The sequence below is a fragment of the Taudactylus pleione genome, unplaced genomic scaffold (genome assembly GCF_031769625.1).
Source record: "Taudactylus pleione unplaced genomic scaffold, aTauple2 ptg000281l, whole genome shotgun sequence".
Lineage (NCBI taxonomy): Eukaryota > Metazoa > Chordata > Amphibia > Anura > Myobatrachidae > Taudactylus > Taudactylus pleione.
In genome coordinates this window covers 209,523-230,598 of record NW_028284683.1, presented here as the reverse complement: position 1 = coordinate 230,598, position 21,076 = coordinate 209,523, and the positions used below count along the sequence as shown (strand labels likewise).

At 43.9% G+C, this 21,076-nt stretch overlaps 1 protein-coding gene across 1 annotated transcript in view; it reads right to left on the bottom strand.

The window, feature by feature from the left end:
* The window catches only part of CACNA2D2 (calcium voltage-gated channel auxiliary subunit alpha2delta 2), a gene marked incomplete at its 5' end in the record, with an annotated part of 228,365 nt that overhangs the window by 55,279 nt on the left and 152,010 nt on the right, over positions 1–21,076 (bottom strand). The window contains 4 exons of the mRNA XM_088482022.1: positions 1,854–1,937; positions 2,751–2,840; positions 5,081–5,130; positions 11,537–11,615. Coding sequence (XP_088338148.1) covers positions 1,854–1,937; positions 2,751–2,840; positions 5,081–5,130; positions 11,537–11,615 — 303 coding nt within the window. The remainder of the gene's footprint in view (positions 1–1,853; positions 1,938–2,750; positions 2,841–5,080; positions 5,131–11,536; positions 11,616–21,076) is intronic.

Sequence of the window (21,076 nt, the reverse complement as noted above, 5' to 3'; positions counted from 1 at the left end):
GGCTGCTGACAGGTTAGAGAGAGGGAGGGCAGCATGTGCTGGGCTGCTGACAGGTTTAGAGGGAGGGAGGGCAGCATGTGCAGGGCTGCTGACAGGTTTAGAGGGAGGGAGGGCAGCATGTGCAGGGCTGCTGACAGGTTAGAGGGAGGGAGAGCAGCATGTGCTGGGCTGCTGACAGGTTAGAGGGAGGGAGGGCAGCATGTGCAGGGCTGCTGACAGGTTAGAGGGAGGGAGAGCAGCATGTGCTGGGCTGCTGACAGGTTAGAGGGAGGGAGGGCAGCATGTGCTGGGCTGCTGACAGGTTAGAGGGAGAGAGGGCAGCATATGCTGGGCTGCTGACAGGTTAGAGGGAGGGAGGGCAGCATGTGCTGGGCTGCTGACAGGTTAGAGGGAGGGAGGGCAGCATGTGCTGGGCTGCTGAGAGGTTAGAGGGAGGGAGGGCAGCCTGTGCTGGCTGCTGACAGGTTAGAGGGAGGGCAGCATGTGCTGGGCTGCTGACAGGTTAGAGGGAGGGAGAGCAGCATGTGCTGGGCTGCTGACAGATTAGAGGGAGGGAGGGCAGCATGTGCTGGGCTGCTGACAGGTTAGAGGGAGAGAGGGCAGCATGTGCAGGGCTGCTGACAGGTTAGAGGAAGGAAGGGCGGCATGTGCTGGGCTGCTGACAGGTTAGAGGGAGAGAGGGCAGCATGTGCTGGGCTGCTGACAGGTTAGAGGGAGAGAGGGCAGCATGTGCTGGGCTGCTGACAGGTTAGAGGGAGGGAGAGCAGCATGTGCTGGGCTGCTGACAGGTTAGAGGGAGGGAGGGCAGCATGTGCTGGGCTGCTGACAGGTTAGAGGGAGAGAGGGCAGCATGTGCTGGGCTGCTGACAGGTTAGAGGGAGGGAGGGCAGCATGTGCTGGGCTGCTGAGAGGTTAGAGGGAGGGAGAGCAGGATGTGCTGGGCTGCTGACAGGTTAGAGGGAGGGAGGGCAGCATGTGCTGGGCTGCTGACAGGTTAGAGGGAGGGAGAGCAGCATGTGCTGGGCTGCTGAGAGGTTAGAGGGCGGGAGGGAGGGCAGCATGTGCCGGGCTGCTGACAGGTTAGAGGGAGGGCAGCATGTGCTGGGCTGCTGACAGGTTAGAGGGAGGGAGGGCAGCATGTGCTGGGCTGCTGAGAGGTTAGAGGGAGGGCAGCATATGCTGGGTTGCTGGCAGATTAGAGGGAGGGCAGCATGTGCTGGGCTGCTGACAGGTTAGAGGGAGGGAGGGCACCATGTGCTGGGTTGCGGAAAGGTTAGAGGGAGGGAGAGCAGCATGTGCTGGGCTGCTGACAGGTTAGAGGGAGGGAGGGCACCATGTGCTGGGCTGCTGACAGGTTAGAGGGAGGGAGGGTAGCATCGGACCTGGGCCTCCGCCGGGCCCCTCCAACAAGCCAAGGTAATTAGTAATTGTCCCCCTTCTCGGCGCCCTTGCCACCCATACAGGACAGAGAAACTGCTCCTGCCATAGGGATGTGAAACCGATGGTGGCATATAGTGAAGCATCAATCAGTGTTACAGGGCGCTCAGGCGCTTACGGCGGGTATCTCAGATGTACACAACAGAAGGACTTTGTAAGGACATTTGCATATAGTCACAGGTGGGCGCCCGCCTATAGACGACGCTGTGTGCGCTCTGCGTCCATCTCTGAATTATGCCCTATGTCAGAGAAAACACCACCTGACCTATAGTGCCACAACATGTAGTTACTAAATTCATTCATTTCAGACAATTAGTTATGGCAACTGCTCCATTTGCGCTATGTAACGTCGCGGTCACAGACCCTGGCCCTTACGTAGCGCAGTCGTAGAGAACGGATGCCATGTTACGTCTCACCTTCCCGGGAATCCCGGAGTCGTCAGGACCAGAGGACGTCAAGTTGAAGACAGGAAGAGTCCCGGTCACCACCAGGCCCAGACCCTGGGAAATAGGGAAAGTCACCGTCTGGAATAAGGTGTGTGTGTGTACATGTGTGTGTACTCTGTATTTGGAATATGGTGTGTGTACTCTGTGTTTGGAATAAGGTGTATGTGTACATGTGTGTGTCTACTCTGTGTTTGGAATAAGGTGTATGTGTACATGTGAGTGTATTCTTTGTTTGGAATAAGGTGTATGTGTACATGTGTATGTGTAATCTGTGTTTGGAATAAGGTGTATGCGTACATGTGTGTGTGTATTCTGTGTTTGGAATAAGGTGTATGTGTACATGTGAGTGTGTGTACTCTGTGTTTGGAGTAAGGTGTATGTGTACATGTGTGTGTGTACTCTGTGTTTGGACTTAGGTGTATGTGTGTGTGTGTGTGTACTCTGTGTTTGGAATAAGGTGTATGTGTACATGTGTGTGTATTCTGTGTTTGGAATAAGGTGTATGTGCACATGTGAGTGTGTGTGTACTCTGTGTTTGGAATAAGGTGTATGTGCACATGTGAGTGTGTGTGTACTCTGTGTTCGGAATAAGGTGTATGTGTACATGTGAGTGTGTGTGTACTCTGTGTTTGGAATAAGGTGTATGTGTACATGTGTGTGTGTGTGTGTACTCTGTGTTCGGAATAAGGTGTATGTGTACATGTGTGTGTACTCTGTGTTTGGAATAAGGTGTATGTGTACATGTGTGTGCGTGTTTCTGTGTGCGTACGCATGTCACAGTGTGATATAAGGAAAGGCTGGCAGATAATAGCCAGGCTCTGAGGGGAAGGTGCCAGCAGAAGGGGTAGATCTGGGTATCGCTCTCACCAATGCATCCTGATATACATTCGTCCACTGAACCTGCTTCGCTTCATTTCCTGCTAGAACCATCGGCCGCCCGAGGACATCGAGGTACTCCTGAGGCACCAGAAAGAAGGGAGGCACAATATTACTCAGTGCAATAATCCTAAACCACCCAAAGAAGTAATGGAGCACAGTAACTGTGACACCCCAACATATGTAAGAAGTACTGGAGCACAGTAACTGTGACACCCCAACATATGTAAGAAGTACTGGAGCACAGTAACTGTGACACCCCAACATATGTAAGTAGTACTGGAGCACAGTAACTGTGACACCCCAACATATGTAAGAAGTACTGGAGCACAGTAACTGTGACACCTCAACATATATAAGAAGTACTGGAGCACAGTAACTGTGACAACCGAACATATGTAAGTAGTACTGGAGCACAGTAACTGTGACACCTCAACATATATAAGAAGTACTGGAACACAGTAACTGTGACAACCCAACATATGTAAGAAGCACTGGAGCACAGTAACTGTGACACCCCAACATATGTAAGAAGTACTGGAGCACAGTAACTGTGACACACCAACATATGTAAGAAGTACTGGAGCACAGTAACTGTGACACCCCAACATATGTAAGAAGTACTGGAGCACAGTAACTGTGACACCCCAACATATGTAAGTAGTACTGGAGCACAGTAACTGTGACACCCCAACATATGTAAGAAGTACTGGAGCACAGTAACTGTGACACCCCAACATATGTAAGAAGTACTGGAGCACAGTAACTGTGACATCCCAACATATTTAAGTAGTAATGGAGCACAGTAACTGTGATACCCCAACATATGTAAGAAGTACTGGAGCACAGTAACTGTGACACCCCAACATGGGTAAGTAGTACTGGAGCACTGTAACTGTGACACCCCAACATATGTAAGAAGTACTGGAGCACAGTAACTGTGACACCCCAACATATGTAAGTAGTACTGGAGCACAGTAACTGTGACACCCCAACATATGTAAGAAGTACTGGAGCACAGTAACTGTGACACCTCAACATATATAAGAAGTACTGGAGCACAGTAACTGTGACAACCCAACATATGTAAGTAGTACTGGAGCACAGTAACTGTGACACCTCAACATATATAAGAAGAACTGGAACACAGTAACTGTGACAACCCAACATATGTAAGAAGCACTGGAGCACAGTAACTGTGACACCCCAACATATGTAAGAAGTACTGGAGCACAGTAACTGTGACACCCCAACATATGTAAGAAGTACTGGAGCACAGTAACTGTGACACCCCAACATATGTAAGAAGTACTGGAGCACAGTAACTGTGACACCCCAACATATGTAAGTAGTACTGGAGCACAGTAACTGTGACACCCCAACATATGTAAGAAGTACTGGAGCACAGTAACTGTGACACCCCAACATATGTAAGAAGTACTGGAGCACAGTAACTGTGACACCCCAACATATTTAAGTAGTAATGGAGCACAGTAACTGTGACACCCCAACATATGTAAGAAGTACTGGAGCACAGTAACTGTGACACCCCAACTTATGTAAGAAGTACTGGAGCACAGTAACTGTGACACCCCAACATATGTAAGTAGTACTGGAGCACAGTAACTGTGACACCCCAACATATGTAAGAAGCACTGGAGCACAGTAACTGTGACACCCCAACATATGTAAGAAGTACTGGAGCACAGTAACTGTGACACCCCAACATATGTAAGAAGTACTGGAGCACAGTAACTGTGACACCCCAACATGTGTAAGTAGTACTGGAGCACAGTAACTGTGACACCCCAACATATGTAAGAAGTACTGGAGCACAGTAACTGTGACACCCCAACATAAGTAAGAAGTACTGGAGCACAGTAACTGTGACACCCCAACATATGTAAGAAGTACTGGAGCACAGTAACTGTGACACCCCAACATTTGTAAGAAGTACTGGAGCACAGTAACTGTGACACCCCAACATAAGAAGTACTGGAGCACAGTAACTGTGACACCCCAACATAAGTAGCACTGGAGCACAGTAACTGTGACACCACAACATACATAAGAAGTACTGGAACACAGTAACTGTGACACCCCAACATATGTAAGAAGTCCTGGAGCACAGTAATTGTGACACCCCAACATATGTAAGAAGTACTGGAGCACAGTAACTGTGACAACCCAACATATGTAAGTAGTACTGGAGCACAGTAACTGTGACACCCCAACATATGTAAGTAGTACTGGAGCACAGTAACTGTGACACCGCAACATATAATTGACTTCACACAAGCAGACAGCACAGAACATTGTACCTGAGTGTTTATCCGGATGGCTCCAATAGACGGGATCTCAAAATAGTAACCTGTAAAAGAAATCACAGTTAAGACCAACCCTATATACAGCACTCATATATACACCGCCAATATATACACTCACACCATATGTACAGCCCCAATATATACACTCACACCGTATGTACAGCCCCAATATATACACTCACACCGTATATACAGACCCAATATATACACTCACACCGTATGTACAGCCCTAATATATACACTCACACCGTATGTACAGCCACAATATATACACTCACACCGTATGTAAACCCCTAATATATACACTCACACCGTATGTACAGCCCCAATATATACACTCACACCGTATACACAGCCCCAATATATACACACACCGTATATACAGCCCCAATATATACACTCACACGTATGTACACCCCCAATATATACACTCACACCGTATGTACAGCCCCAATATATACACTCACACCGTATGTACACCCCCAATATATACACTCACACCGTATGTACAGCCCCAATATATACACTCACACCGTATGTACCGCCCCAATATATACTCACACCGTATATATACACCCCCAATATATACACTCACACCTTGTGTACACCCACAATATATATACTCACACCGTATGTACAGCCCAAATATATACACTCACGCCATATGTACAGCCCCAATATATACACTCACAGCGTATGTACACCCCCAATATACACTCACACCGTATGTACAGCCCAAATATATACACTCACGCCGTATGTACAGCCCCAATATATACACTCACACCGTATGTACACCCCAATATATACACTCACACCGTATGTACAGCCCCAGTATACACTCACAGTGTTTGTACACCCCCAATATATACACTCACACCATATGTACACTCCCAATATATACACTCACACCGTATGTACACCCCCTATATATACACTCACACTGTATGTACAGCCCCAATATATACACTCACACCGTATGTGCACCCCCAATATATACACTCACACCGTATGTACATCCCCAATATATACACTCACATCGTATGTACATCCCCAATATATACACACACCGTATGTACAACCCCAATATACACTCACATCGTATGTACACCCCCAATATATACACTCACACCGTATGTACAGCCCCAATATATACACTAACACCGTATGTACACCCAAAATATATACACTTACACCATAAGTATACACCCCAATATATACACTCAAACCGTATGTACAGCCCCAATATATACACTCACGCCATATGTACAGCCCCAATATATACACTCACACCGTATGTACACCCCCAATATATACACTCACACCGTATGTACACCCCCAATATATACACTCACACCATATGTACACCCATAATATATACACTCACAACGTATGTACAGCCCCAATATATACACTCACACCCTATTTACAGCCCCAATATACACTCACACCGTATGTACACCCCCAATATATACACACACCGTATGTACACCCCCAATATACACTCACACCGTATGTACACCCCCAATATACACTCACACCGTATGTACAGCCCCAATATATACACTCACACCGTATGTACACTCCCAATGTATACACTCACACCGTATGTACACCCCCTATATATACACTCACACCGTATGTACATACCTAATATATACACTCACACCATATGTACAGCCCCAATATATACACTCACACCATATGTACAGCCCCAAAATATACACTCACACCGTATGTACACCCCCAATATATACACCCACAATATATACACTCACACCGTATGTACAGCCCCAATATATAACCTCTCACCGTATGTACAGCCCCAATATACACTCACACCGTATGTACACCCCCCAATATACACTCACACCGTATTTACACACCCAATATATACACTCACACCGTATGTACAGCCCCAATATATACACTCATACCGTATGTACACCCCCAATATATACACTCACACCGTATGTACAGCCCCAATATATACACTCACACCGTATGTACAGCCCCAATATATACACTCACACCGTATATACAGACCCAATATATACACTCACACCGTATGTACAGCCCTAATATATACACTCACACCGTATGTACAGCCACAATATATACACTCACACCGTATGTAAACCCCTAATATATACACTCACACCGTATGTACAGCCCCAATATATACACTCACACCGTATACACAGCCCCAATATATACACACACCGTATGTACAGCCCCAATATATACACTCACACGTATGTACACACCCAATATATACACTCACACCGTATGTACAGCCCCAATATATACACTCACACCGTATGTACACCCCCAATATATACACTCACACCGTATGTACAGCCCCAATATATACACTCACATCGTATGTACATCCCCAATATATACACACACCGTATGTACAACCCCAATATACACTCACATCGTATGTACACCCCCAATATATACACTCACACCGTATGTACAGCCCCAATATATACACTAACACCGTATGTACACCCAAAATATATACACTTACACCATAAGTATACACCCCAATATATACACTCAAACCGTATGTACAGCCCCAATATATACACTCACGCCATATGTACAGCCCCAATATATACACTCACACCGTATGTACACCCCCAATATATACACTCACACCGTATGTACACCCCCAATATATACACTCACACCATATGTACACCCATAATATATACACTCACAACGTATGTACAGCCCCAATATATACACTCACACCCTATTTACAGCCCCAATATACACTCACACCGTATGTACACCCCCAATATATACACACACCGTATGTACACCCCCAATATACACTCACACCGTATGTACACCCCCAATATACACTCACACCGTATGTACAGCCCCAATATATACACTCACACCGTATGTACACTCCCAATGTATACACTCACACCGTATGTACACCCCCTATATATACACTCACACCGTATGTACATACCTAATATATACACTCACACCATATGTACAGCCCCAATATATACACTCACACCATATGTACAGCCCCAAAATATACACTCACACCGTATGTACACCCCCAATATATACACCCACAATATATACACTCACACCGTATGTACAGCCCCAATATATAACCTCTCACCGTATGTACAGCCCCAATATACACTCACACCGTATGTACACCCCCCAATATACACTCACACCGTATTTACACACCCAATATATACACTCACACCGTATGTACAGCCCCAATATATACACTCATACCGTATGTACACCCCCAATATATACACTCACACCGTATGTACAGCCCCAATATATACACTCACACCGTATGTACAGCCCCAATATATACACTCACACCGTATATACAGACCCAATATATACACTCACACCGTATGTACAGCCCTAATATATACACTCACACCGTATGTACAGCCACAATATATACACTCACACCGTATGTAAACCCCTAATATATACACTCACACCGTATGTACAGCCCCAATATATACACTCACACCGTATACACAGCCCCAATATATACACACACCGTATGTACAGCCCCAATATATACACTCACACGTATGTACACCCCCAATATATACACTCACACCGTATGTACAGCCCCAATATATACACTCACACCGTATGTACACCCCCAATATATACACTCACACCGTATGTACAGCCCCAATATATACACTCACACCGTATGTACCGCCCCAATATATACTCACACCGTATATATACACCCCCAATATATACACTCACACCTTGTGTACACCCCCAATATATATACTCACACCGTATGTACAGCCCAAATATATACACTCACGCCATATGTACAGCCCCAATATATACACTCACAGCGTATGTACACCCCCAATATACACTCACACCGTATGTACAGCCCAAATATATACACTCACGCCGTATGTACAGCCCCAATATATACACTCACACCGTATGTACACCCCAATATATACACTCACACCATATGTACAGCCCCAGTATACACTCACAGTGTATGTACACCCCCAATATATACACTCACACCATATGTACACTCCCAATATATACACTCACACCGTATGTACACCCCCAATATATACACTCACACTGTATGTACAGCCCCAATATATACACTCACACCGTATGTGCACCCCCAATATATACACTCACACCGTATGTACATCCCCAATATATACACTCACACCGTATGTACACCCCCAATATATACACACACCGTATGTACAACCCCAATATACACTCACATCGTATGTACAGCCCCAATATATACACTCACACCGTATGTACAGCCCCAATATATACACTCACACCGTATGTACAGCCCCAATGTATACACTCACACCGTATGTACACCCATAATATATACACTTACACCATAAGTATACACCCCAATATATACACTCAAACCGTATGTACAGCCCCAATATATACACTCACGCCATATGTACAGCCCCAATATATACACTCACACCGTATGTACACCCCCAATATATACACACACCGTATGTACACCCATAATATATACACTCACAACGTATGTACAGCCCCAATATATACACTCACACCCTATTTACAGCCCCAATATACACTCACACCGTATGTACACCCCCAATATATACACACACCGTATGTACACCCCCAATATACACTCACACCGTATGTACACCCCCAATATACACTCACACCGTATGTACACCCCCAATATATACACTCACACCGTATGTACACCCCCAATACATACACTCACACCGTATGTACAGCCCCAATATATACACTCACACCGTATGTACACTCCCAATGTATACACTCACACCGTATGTACACCCCCTATATATACACTCACACCGTATGTACATACCTAATATATACACTCACACCATATGTACAGCCCCAATATATACACTCACACCATATGTACAGCCCCAATATATACACTCACACCGTATGTACACCCCCAATATATACACCCACAATATATACACTCACACCGTATGTACAGCCCCAATATATAACCTCTCACCGTATGTACAGCCCCAATATACACTCACACCGTATGTACACCCCCAATATACACTCACACCGTATTTACACACCCAATATATACACTCACACCGTATGTACAGCCCCAATATATACACTCATACCGTATGTACACCCCCAATATATACACTCACACCGTATGTACAGCCCCAATATACACACTCACACCGTATGTAAAGCCCCAATATATACAATCACACCATATGTACACCCCCCAATATATACACTCACACCGTATGTACAGCCCCAATATATACACTCACACCGTATGTACAACCATAATATATACACTTACACCATAAGTATACCCCCCAATATATACACATACCGTATGTACAGCCCCAATATATACACTCACACCGTATGTACAGCCCCAATATATACACTCACACCGTATGTACCGCCCCAATATATACTCACACCGTATGTACACCCCCAATATATACACTCACACCGTATGTACAGCCCCAATATATACACTCACACCGTATGTACACCCACAATATATACACTTACACCATAAGTACACCCGCAATATACACACATACCGTATGTACAGCCCCAATATATACACTCACACCGTATGTACACACATAATATATACACTTACACCATAAGTACACCCCCAATATATACACTCACACCGTATGTACAGCCCCAATATATACACTCACACCGTATGTACAGCCCCAATATATACACTCACACCGTATGTACCGCCCCAATATATACTCACACCGTATGTACAGCCCCAATATATACACTCACACCGTATGTACACCCATAATATATACACTTACACCATAAGTACACCCCCAATATATACACATACCGTATGTACAGCCCCAATATATACACTCACAGCGTATGTACACCCCCAATATATACACTCACACCGTATGTACACCCATAATATATACACTCACAGCGTATGTACACCCCCAATATATACACTCACACCGTATGTACACCCATAATATATACACTCACAACGTATGTACAGCCCCAATATATACACTCACACCGTATGTACAGCCCCAATATATACACTCACACCGTATGTACATCCCCCATTAAATACACTCACTGTATGTACAGCCCCAATATATACACTCACACCGTATGTACAGCCCCAATATATACACTCACACCGTATGTACAGCCCCAATATACACACTCACACCGTATGTACAGCCCCAATATATACACTCACACCGTATGTACAGCCCCAATATACACACTCCTGTTGTATGTACACCCCTAAAATATATAATGTATACTACACGTATAATGTACACACGGATATATAAACGCACTTCGTTAGGCAGACAGCCACATCCGGCACTGTACACCAGTCACCCTTACCTTTGTTGGCGCAGGCCATCCACTGTAAAGGCGTGACATCATAATTGTGCTGCCCGACTGAGAATGTAAAAACACGGACCTGCGGGAAAATAGATCTGTGACATTTCTAGCAGCACCGCGCAATACCTGCCCACTGCGCACAACAATCTCTATATGACAAAATACAATGACACTGTACCATGACAAATGTAAATCTGTTTGTTCAGATTTAATTGAATTTCACCAATGCAATAACGGTTGATTTGAACACTATTGTACTGGACCAATTAATGGCGGCAGTTGTGCTGCCCTCTACTGGTACTAAATTGGCAGAGTCAAGTAGGTTCCTGCAATTCACAATCTATTTTACATCTGCCTATAACTGCTGTATGCTGCACTATTACTGTACAACGCACACTACACTACAACTGCTGTATGCTGCACTATTACTGTACAACGCACACTACACTACAACTGCTGTATCCTGCACTATTACTGTACAACGCACACTACACTACAACTGCTGTATGCTGCACTATTACTGTACAACACACACTACACTACAACTGCTGTATGCTGCACTATTACTGTACAACGCACACTACACTACAACTGCTGTATGCTGCACTATTACTGTACAACACACACTACAGTATAACTGCTGTATGCTGCACTATTACTGTACAACACACACTACACTACAACTGCTGTATGCTGCACTATTACTGTACAACGCACTACACTACAACTGCTGTATGCTGCACTATTACTGTACAACACACACTACAACTGCTGTATGCTGCACTATTACTGTACAACGCACTACACTACAACTGCTGTATGCTGCACTATTACTGTACAACGCACACTACACTACAACTGCTGTATGCTGCACTATTACTGTACAACGCACACTACACTACAACTGCTGTATCCTGCACTATTACTGTACAACGCACACTACACTACAACTGCTGTATCCTGCACTATTACTGTACAACGCACTACACTACAACTGCTGTATGCTGCACTATTACTGTACAACGCACACTACACTACAACTGCTGTATGCTGCACTATTACTGTACAACGCACACTACACTACAACTGCTGTATCCTGCACTATTACTGTACAACACACACTACACTACAACTGCTGTATGCTGCACTATTACTGTACAACGCACACTAAACTACAACTGCTGTATCCTGCACTATTACTGTACAACACACACTACACTACAACGGCTGTATCCTGCACTATTACTGTACAACACACACTACACTACAACTGCTGTATCCTGCACTATTACTGTACAACACACACTACACTACAACTGCTGTATGCTGCACTATTACTGTACAACACACACTACACTACAACTGCTGTATGCTGCAGTATTACTGTACAACACACACTACACTACAACTGCTGTATGCTGCACTATTACTGTACAACACACACTACACTACAACTGCTGTATCCTGCACTATTACTGTACAACACACACTACACTACAACGGCTGTATCCTGCACTATTACTGTACAACACACACTACACTACAACTGCTGTATCCTGCACTATTACTGTACAACACACACTACACTACAACTGCTGTATGCTGCACTATTACTGTACAACACACACTACACTACAACTGCTGTATGCTGCAGTATTACTGTACAACACACACTACACTACAACTGCTGTATGCTGCACTATTACTGTACAACACACACTACACTACAACTGCTGTATGCTGCACTATTACTGTACAACGCACACTACACTACAACTGCTGTATGCAGCACTAATACTGTACAACACACACTACACTACAACTGCTGTATGCTGAACTATTACTGTACAACACACACTACACTACAACTGCTGTATGCTGCACTATTACTGTACAACACACACTACACTACAACTGCTGTATGCTGAACTATTACTATACAACACACACTACACCACAACTGCTGTATGCTGCACTATTACTGTACAACACAAACTACACTACAACTGCTGTATGCTGCACTATTACTGTACAACGCACACTACACTACAACTGCTGTATGCTGCACTATTACTGTACAACACAAACTACACTACAACTGCTGTATGCAGCACTAATACTGTACAACACACACTACACTACAACTGCTGTATGCTGCACTATTACTGTACAACACACACTACACTACAACTGCTGTATCCTGCACTATTACTGTACAACACACACTACACTACAACTGCTGTATCCTGCACTATTACTGTACAACACACACTACACCACAACTGCTGTATGCAGCACTAATACTATACAACACACACTACACTACAACTGCTGTATGCTGCACTATTACTGTACAACACACACTACACTACAACTGCTGTATCCTGCACTATTACTGTACAACGCACACTACACTACAACTGCTGTATGCTGCACTATTACTGTACAACACACACTACACTACAACTGCTGTATGCTGCACTATTACTGTACAACACACACTACACTACAACTGCTGTATGCTGCACTATTACTGTACAACACACACTACACTACAACTGCTGTATGCTGCACTATTACTGTACAACACACACTACACTACAACTGCTGTATGCAGCACTATTACTGTACAACGCACTACACCACAACTGCTGTATGCTGAACTATTACTGTACAACGCACACTACACTACAACTGCTGTATGCTGCACTATTACTGTACAACGCACTACACCACAACTGCTGTATGCTGCACTATTACTGTACAACACACACTACACTACAACTGCTGTATGCTGCATTATTACTGTACAACACACACTACACTACAACTGCTGTATGCTGCACTATTACTGTACAACACACACTACACTACAACTGCTGTATGCTGCACTATTACTGTACAACGCACACTACACTACAACTGCTGTATCCTGCACTATTACTGTACAACGCACACTACACCACAACTGCTGTATCCTGCACTATTACTGTACAACACACACTACACTACAACTGCTGTATCCTGCACTATTACTGTACAACGCACACTACACTACAACTGCTGTATCCTGCACTATTACTGTACAACGCACACTACACTACAACTGCTGTATGCTGCACTATTACTGTACAACGCACACTACACTACAACTGCTGTATGCTGCACTATTACTGTACAACACACACTACACTACAACTGCTGTATGCTGCACTATTACTGTACAACACACACTACACCACAACTGCTGTATGCTGCACTATTACTGTACAACGCACACTACACCACAACTGCTGTATGCTGCACTATTACTGTACAACACACACTACACTACAACTGCTGTATGCTGCACTATTACTGTACAACGCACACTACACTACAACTGCTGTATCCTGCACTATTACTGTACAACGCACACTACACCACAACTGCTGTATCCTGCACTATTACTGTACAACACACACTACACTACAACTGCTGTATCCTGCACTATTACTGTACAACACACACTACACTACAACTGCTGTATCCTGCACTATTACTGTACAACGCACACTACACTACAACTGCTGTATGCTGCACTATTACTGTACAACGCACACTACACTACAACTGCTGTATGCTGCACTATTACTGTACAACGCACACTACACTACAACTGCTGTATGCTGAACTATTACTGTACAACACACACTACACCACAACTGCTGTATGCTGCACTATTACTGTACAACGCACACTACACTACAACTGCTGTATGCTGCACTATTACTGTACAACACACACTACACTACAACTGCTGTATCCTGCACTATTACTGTACAACGCACACTACACTACAACTGCTGTATCCTGAACTATTACTGTACAATGCACACTACACTACAACTGCTGTATCCTGCACTATTACTGTACAACGCACACTACACTACAACTGCTGTATCCTGCACTATTACTGTACAACACACACTACACTACAACTGCTGTATCCTGCACTATTACTGTACAACGCACAGTACACTACAACTGCTGTATGCTGCACTATTACTGTACAACGCACACTACACTACAACTGCTGTATGCTGCACTATTACTGTACAACACACACTACACTACAACTGCTGTATCCTGCACTATTACTGTACAACGCACACTACACTACAACTGCTGTATCCTGAACTATTACTGTACAATGCACACTACACTACAACTGCTGTATCCTGCACTATTACTGTACAACGCACACTACACTACAACTGCTGTATCCTGCACTATTACTGTACAACACACACTACACTACAACTGCTGTATCCTGCATTATTACTGTACAACGCACACTAAACTACAACTGCTGTATGCTGCACTATTACTGTACAACACACACTACACCACAACTGCTGTATGCTGCACTATTACTGTACAACACACACTACACCACAACTGCTGTATGCTGCACTATTACTGTACAACACACACTACACCACAACTGCTGTATGCTGCACTATTACTGTACAACACACACTACACCACAACTGCTGTATGCTGCACTATTACTGTACAACGCACAGTACACTACAACTGCTGTATGCTGCACTATTACTGTACAACACACACTACACTACAACTGCTGTATGCTGAACTATTACTGTACAACACACACTACACCACAACTGCTGTATGCTGCACTATTACTGTACAACGCACACTACACTACAACTGCTGTATGCTGCACTATTACTGTACAACGCACACTACACTACAACTGCTGTATGCTGCACTATTACTGTACAACGCACACTACACTACAACTGCTGTATGCTGCACTATTACTGTACAACGCACACTACACTACAACTGCTGTATGCTGCACTATTACTGTACAACGCACACTACACTACAACTGCTGTATGCTGCACTATTACTGTACAACACACACTACACTACAACTGCTGTATGCTGCACTATTACTGTACAACACACACTACACTACAACTGCTGTATGCTGCACTATTACTGTACAACGCACACTACACTACAACTGCTGTATGCTGCACTATTACTGTACAACACACACTACACTACAACTGCTGTATGCTGCACTATTACTGTACAACGCACACTACACTACAACTGCTGTATCCTGCACTATTACTGTACAACGCACACTACACTACAACTGCTGTATGCTGCACTATTACTGTACAACACACACTACACTACAACTGCTGTATCCTGCACTATTACTGTACAACGCACACTACACCACAACTGCTGTATCCTGCACTATTACTGTACAACGCACACTACACTACAACTGCTGTATCCTGCACTATTACTGTACAACACACACTACACTACAACTGCTGTATCCTGCACTATTACTGTACAACGCACACTACACCACAACTGCTGTATCCTGCACTATTACTGTACAACGCACACTACACCACAACTGCTGTATGCTGCACTATTACTGTACAACACACACTACACTACAACTGCTGTATGCTGCACTATTACTGTACAACGCACACTACACTACAACTGCTGTATGCTGCACTATTACTGTACAACGCACACTACACCACAACTGCTGTATCCTGCACTATTACTGTACAACGCACACTACACTACAACTGCTGTATCCTGCACTATTACTGTACAACGCACACTACACTACAACTGCTGTATGCTGCACTATTACTGTACAACGCACACTACACTACAACTGCTGTATCCTGCACTATTACTGTACAACGCACACTACACTACAACTGCTGTATGCTGCACTATTACTGTACAACACACACTACACTACAACTGCTGTATCCTGCACTATTACTGTACAACGCACACTACACCACAACTGCTGTATCCTGCACTATTACTGTACAACGCACACTACACTACAACTGCTGTATGCTGCACTATTACTGTACAACGCACACTACACTACAACTGCTGTATGCTGCACTATTACTGTACAACGCACACTACACTACAACTGCTGTATGCTGCACTATTACTGTACAACACACACTACACTACAACTGCTGTATGCTGCACTATTACTGTACAACACACACTACACTACAACTGCTGTATGCTGCACTATTACTGTACAACGCACACTACACTACAACTGCTGTATGCTGCACTATTACTGTACAACGCACACTACACTACAACTGCTGTATGCTGCACTATTACTGTACAACGCACACTACACTACAACTGCTGTATCCTGCACTATTACTGTACAACACACACTACACTACAACTGCTGTATCCTGCACTATTACTGTACAACGTACACTACACTACAACTGCTGTATGCTGAACTATTACTGTACAACACACACTACACTACAACTGCTGTATGCTGAACTATTACTGTACAACGCACACTACACTACAACTGCTGTATGCTGCACTATTACTGTACAACGCACACTACACTACAACTGCTGTACGCTGCACTATTACTGTACAACGCACACTACACCACAACTGCTGTATGCTGCACTATTACTGTACAACACACACTACACTACAACTGCTGTATGCTGCACTATTACTGTACAACACACACTACACAACAACTGCTGTATCCTGCACTATTACTGTACAACGCACACTACACTACAACTGCTGTATCCTGCACTATTACTGTACAACACACACTACACTACAACTGCTGTATGCTGCACTATTACTGTACAACACACACTACACTACAACTGCTGTATGCTGCACTATTACTGTACAACGCACACTACACTACAACTGCTGTATCCTGCACTATTACTGTACAACGCACACTACACTACAACTGCTGTATCCTGCACTATTACTGTACAACACACACTACACTACAACTGCTGTATGCTGCACTATTACTGTACAACACACACTACACTACAACTGCTGTATCCTGCACTATTACTGTACAACGCACACTACACTACAACTGCTGTATCCTGCACTATTACTGTACAACACACACTACACTACAACTGCTGTATGCTGCACTATTACTGTACAACACACACTACACCACAACTGCTGTATGCTGCACTATTACTGTACAACACACACTACACTACAACTGCTGTATCCTGCACTATTACTGTACAACACACACTACACTACAACTGCTGTATCCTGCACTATTACTGTACAACACACACTACACCACAACTGCTGTATGCTGAACTATTACTGTACAACACACACTACACCACAACTGCTGTATCCTGCACTATTACTGTACAACACACACTACACCACAACTGCTGTATGCTGCACTATTACTGTACAACGCACACTACACTACAACTGCTGTATCCTGCACTATTACTGTAAAACACACACTACACTACAACTGCTGTATCCTGCACTATTACTGTACAACACACACTACACCACAACTGCTGTATGCTGAACTATTACTGTACAACACACACTACACCACAACTGCTGTATCCTGCACTATTACTGTACAACGCACACTACACTACAACTGCTGTATGCTGAACTATTACTGTACAACGCACACTACACTACAACTGCTGTATGCTGCACTATTACTGTACAACACACACTACACTACAACTGCTGTATCCTGCACTATTACTGTACAACGCACACTACACTACAACTGCTGTATCCTGCACTATTACTGTACAACACACACTACACTACAACAGCTGTATCCTGCACTATTACTGTACAACACACACTACACTACAACTGCTGTATGCTGCACTATTACTGTACAACGCACACTACACCACAACTGCTGTATGCAGCACTAATACTGTACAACACACACTACACTACAACTGCTGTATCCTGCACTATTACTGTACAACACACACTACACTACAACTGCTGTATGCTGCACTATTACTGTACAACGCACACTACACCACAACTGCTGTATGCAGCACTAATACTGTACAACACACACTACACTACAACTGCTGTATGCTGCACTATTACTGTACAACGCACACTACACTACAACTGCTGTATCCTGCACTATTACTGTACAACACACACTACACTACAACTGCTGTATGCTGCACTATTACTGTACAACGCACACTACACCACAACTGCTGTATGCTGCACTATTACTGTACAACACACACTATACTACAACTGCTGTATGCTGCACTATTACTGTACAACGCACACTACACTACAACTGCTGTATCCTGCACTATTACTGTACAACGCACACTACACTACAACTGCTGTATGCTGCACTATTACTGTACAACGCACACTACACTACAACTGCTGTATGCTGCACTATTACTGTACAACACACACTACACCACAACTGCTGTATGCTGCACTATTACTGTACAACACACACTACACTACAACTGCTGTATGCTGCACTATTACTGTACAACACACACTACACTACAACTGCTGTATGCTGCACTATTACTGTACAACGCACTACACTACAACTGCTGTATGCTGCACTATTACTGTACAACACACACTACACTACAACTGCTGTATCCTGCACTATTACTGTACAACACACACTACACTACAACTGCTGTATGCTGCACTATTACTGTACAACACACACTACACTACAACTGCTGTATGCTGCACTATTACTGTACAACGCACACTACACTACATCTGCTGTATGCTGAACTATTACTGTACAACACACACTACACTACAACTGCTGTATTCTGCACTATTACTGTACAACGCACACTACACTACAACTGCTGTACGCTGCACTATTACTGTACAACACACACTACACTACAACTGCTGTATGCTGCACTATTACTGTACAACGCACACTACACTACAACTGCTGTATCCTGCACTATTACTGTACAACACACACTACACTACAACTGCTGTATCCTGCACTATTACTGTACAACACACACTACACTACAACTGCTGTACGCTGCACTATTACTGTACAACACACACTACACTACAACTGCTGTACGCTGCACTATTACTGTACAACACACACTACACTACAACTGCTGTATCCTGCACTATTACTGTACAACACACACTACACTACAACTGCTGTATCCTGCACTATTACTGTACAACACACACTACACTACAACTGCTGTATGCTGAACTATTACTGTACAACACACACTACACCACAACTGCTGTATGCTGCACTATTACTGTACAACACACACTACACTACAACTGCTGTATCCTGCACTATTACTGTACAACACACACTACACTACAACTGCTGTATCCTGCACTATTACTGTACAACACACACTACACCACAACTGCTGTATGCTGAACTATTACTGTACAACACACACTACACCACAACTGCTGTATCCTGCACTATTACTGTACAACACACACTACACCACAACTGCTGTATGCTGCACTATTACTGTACAACGCACACTACACTACAACTGCTGTATCCTGCACTATTACTGTACAACACACACTACACTACAACTGCTGTATCCTGCACTATTACTGTACAACACACACTACACC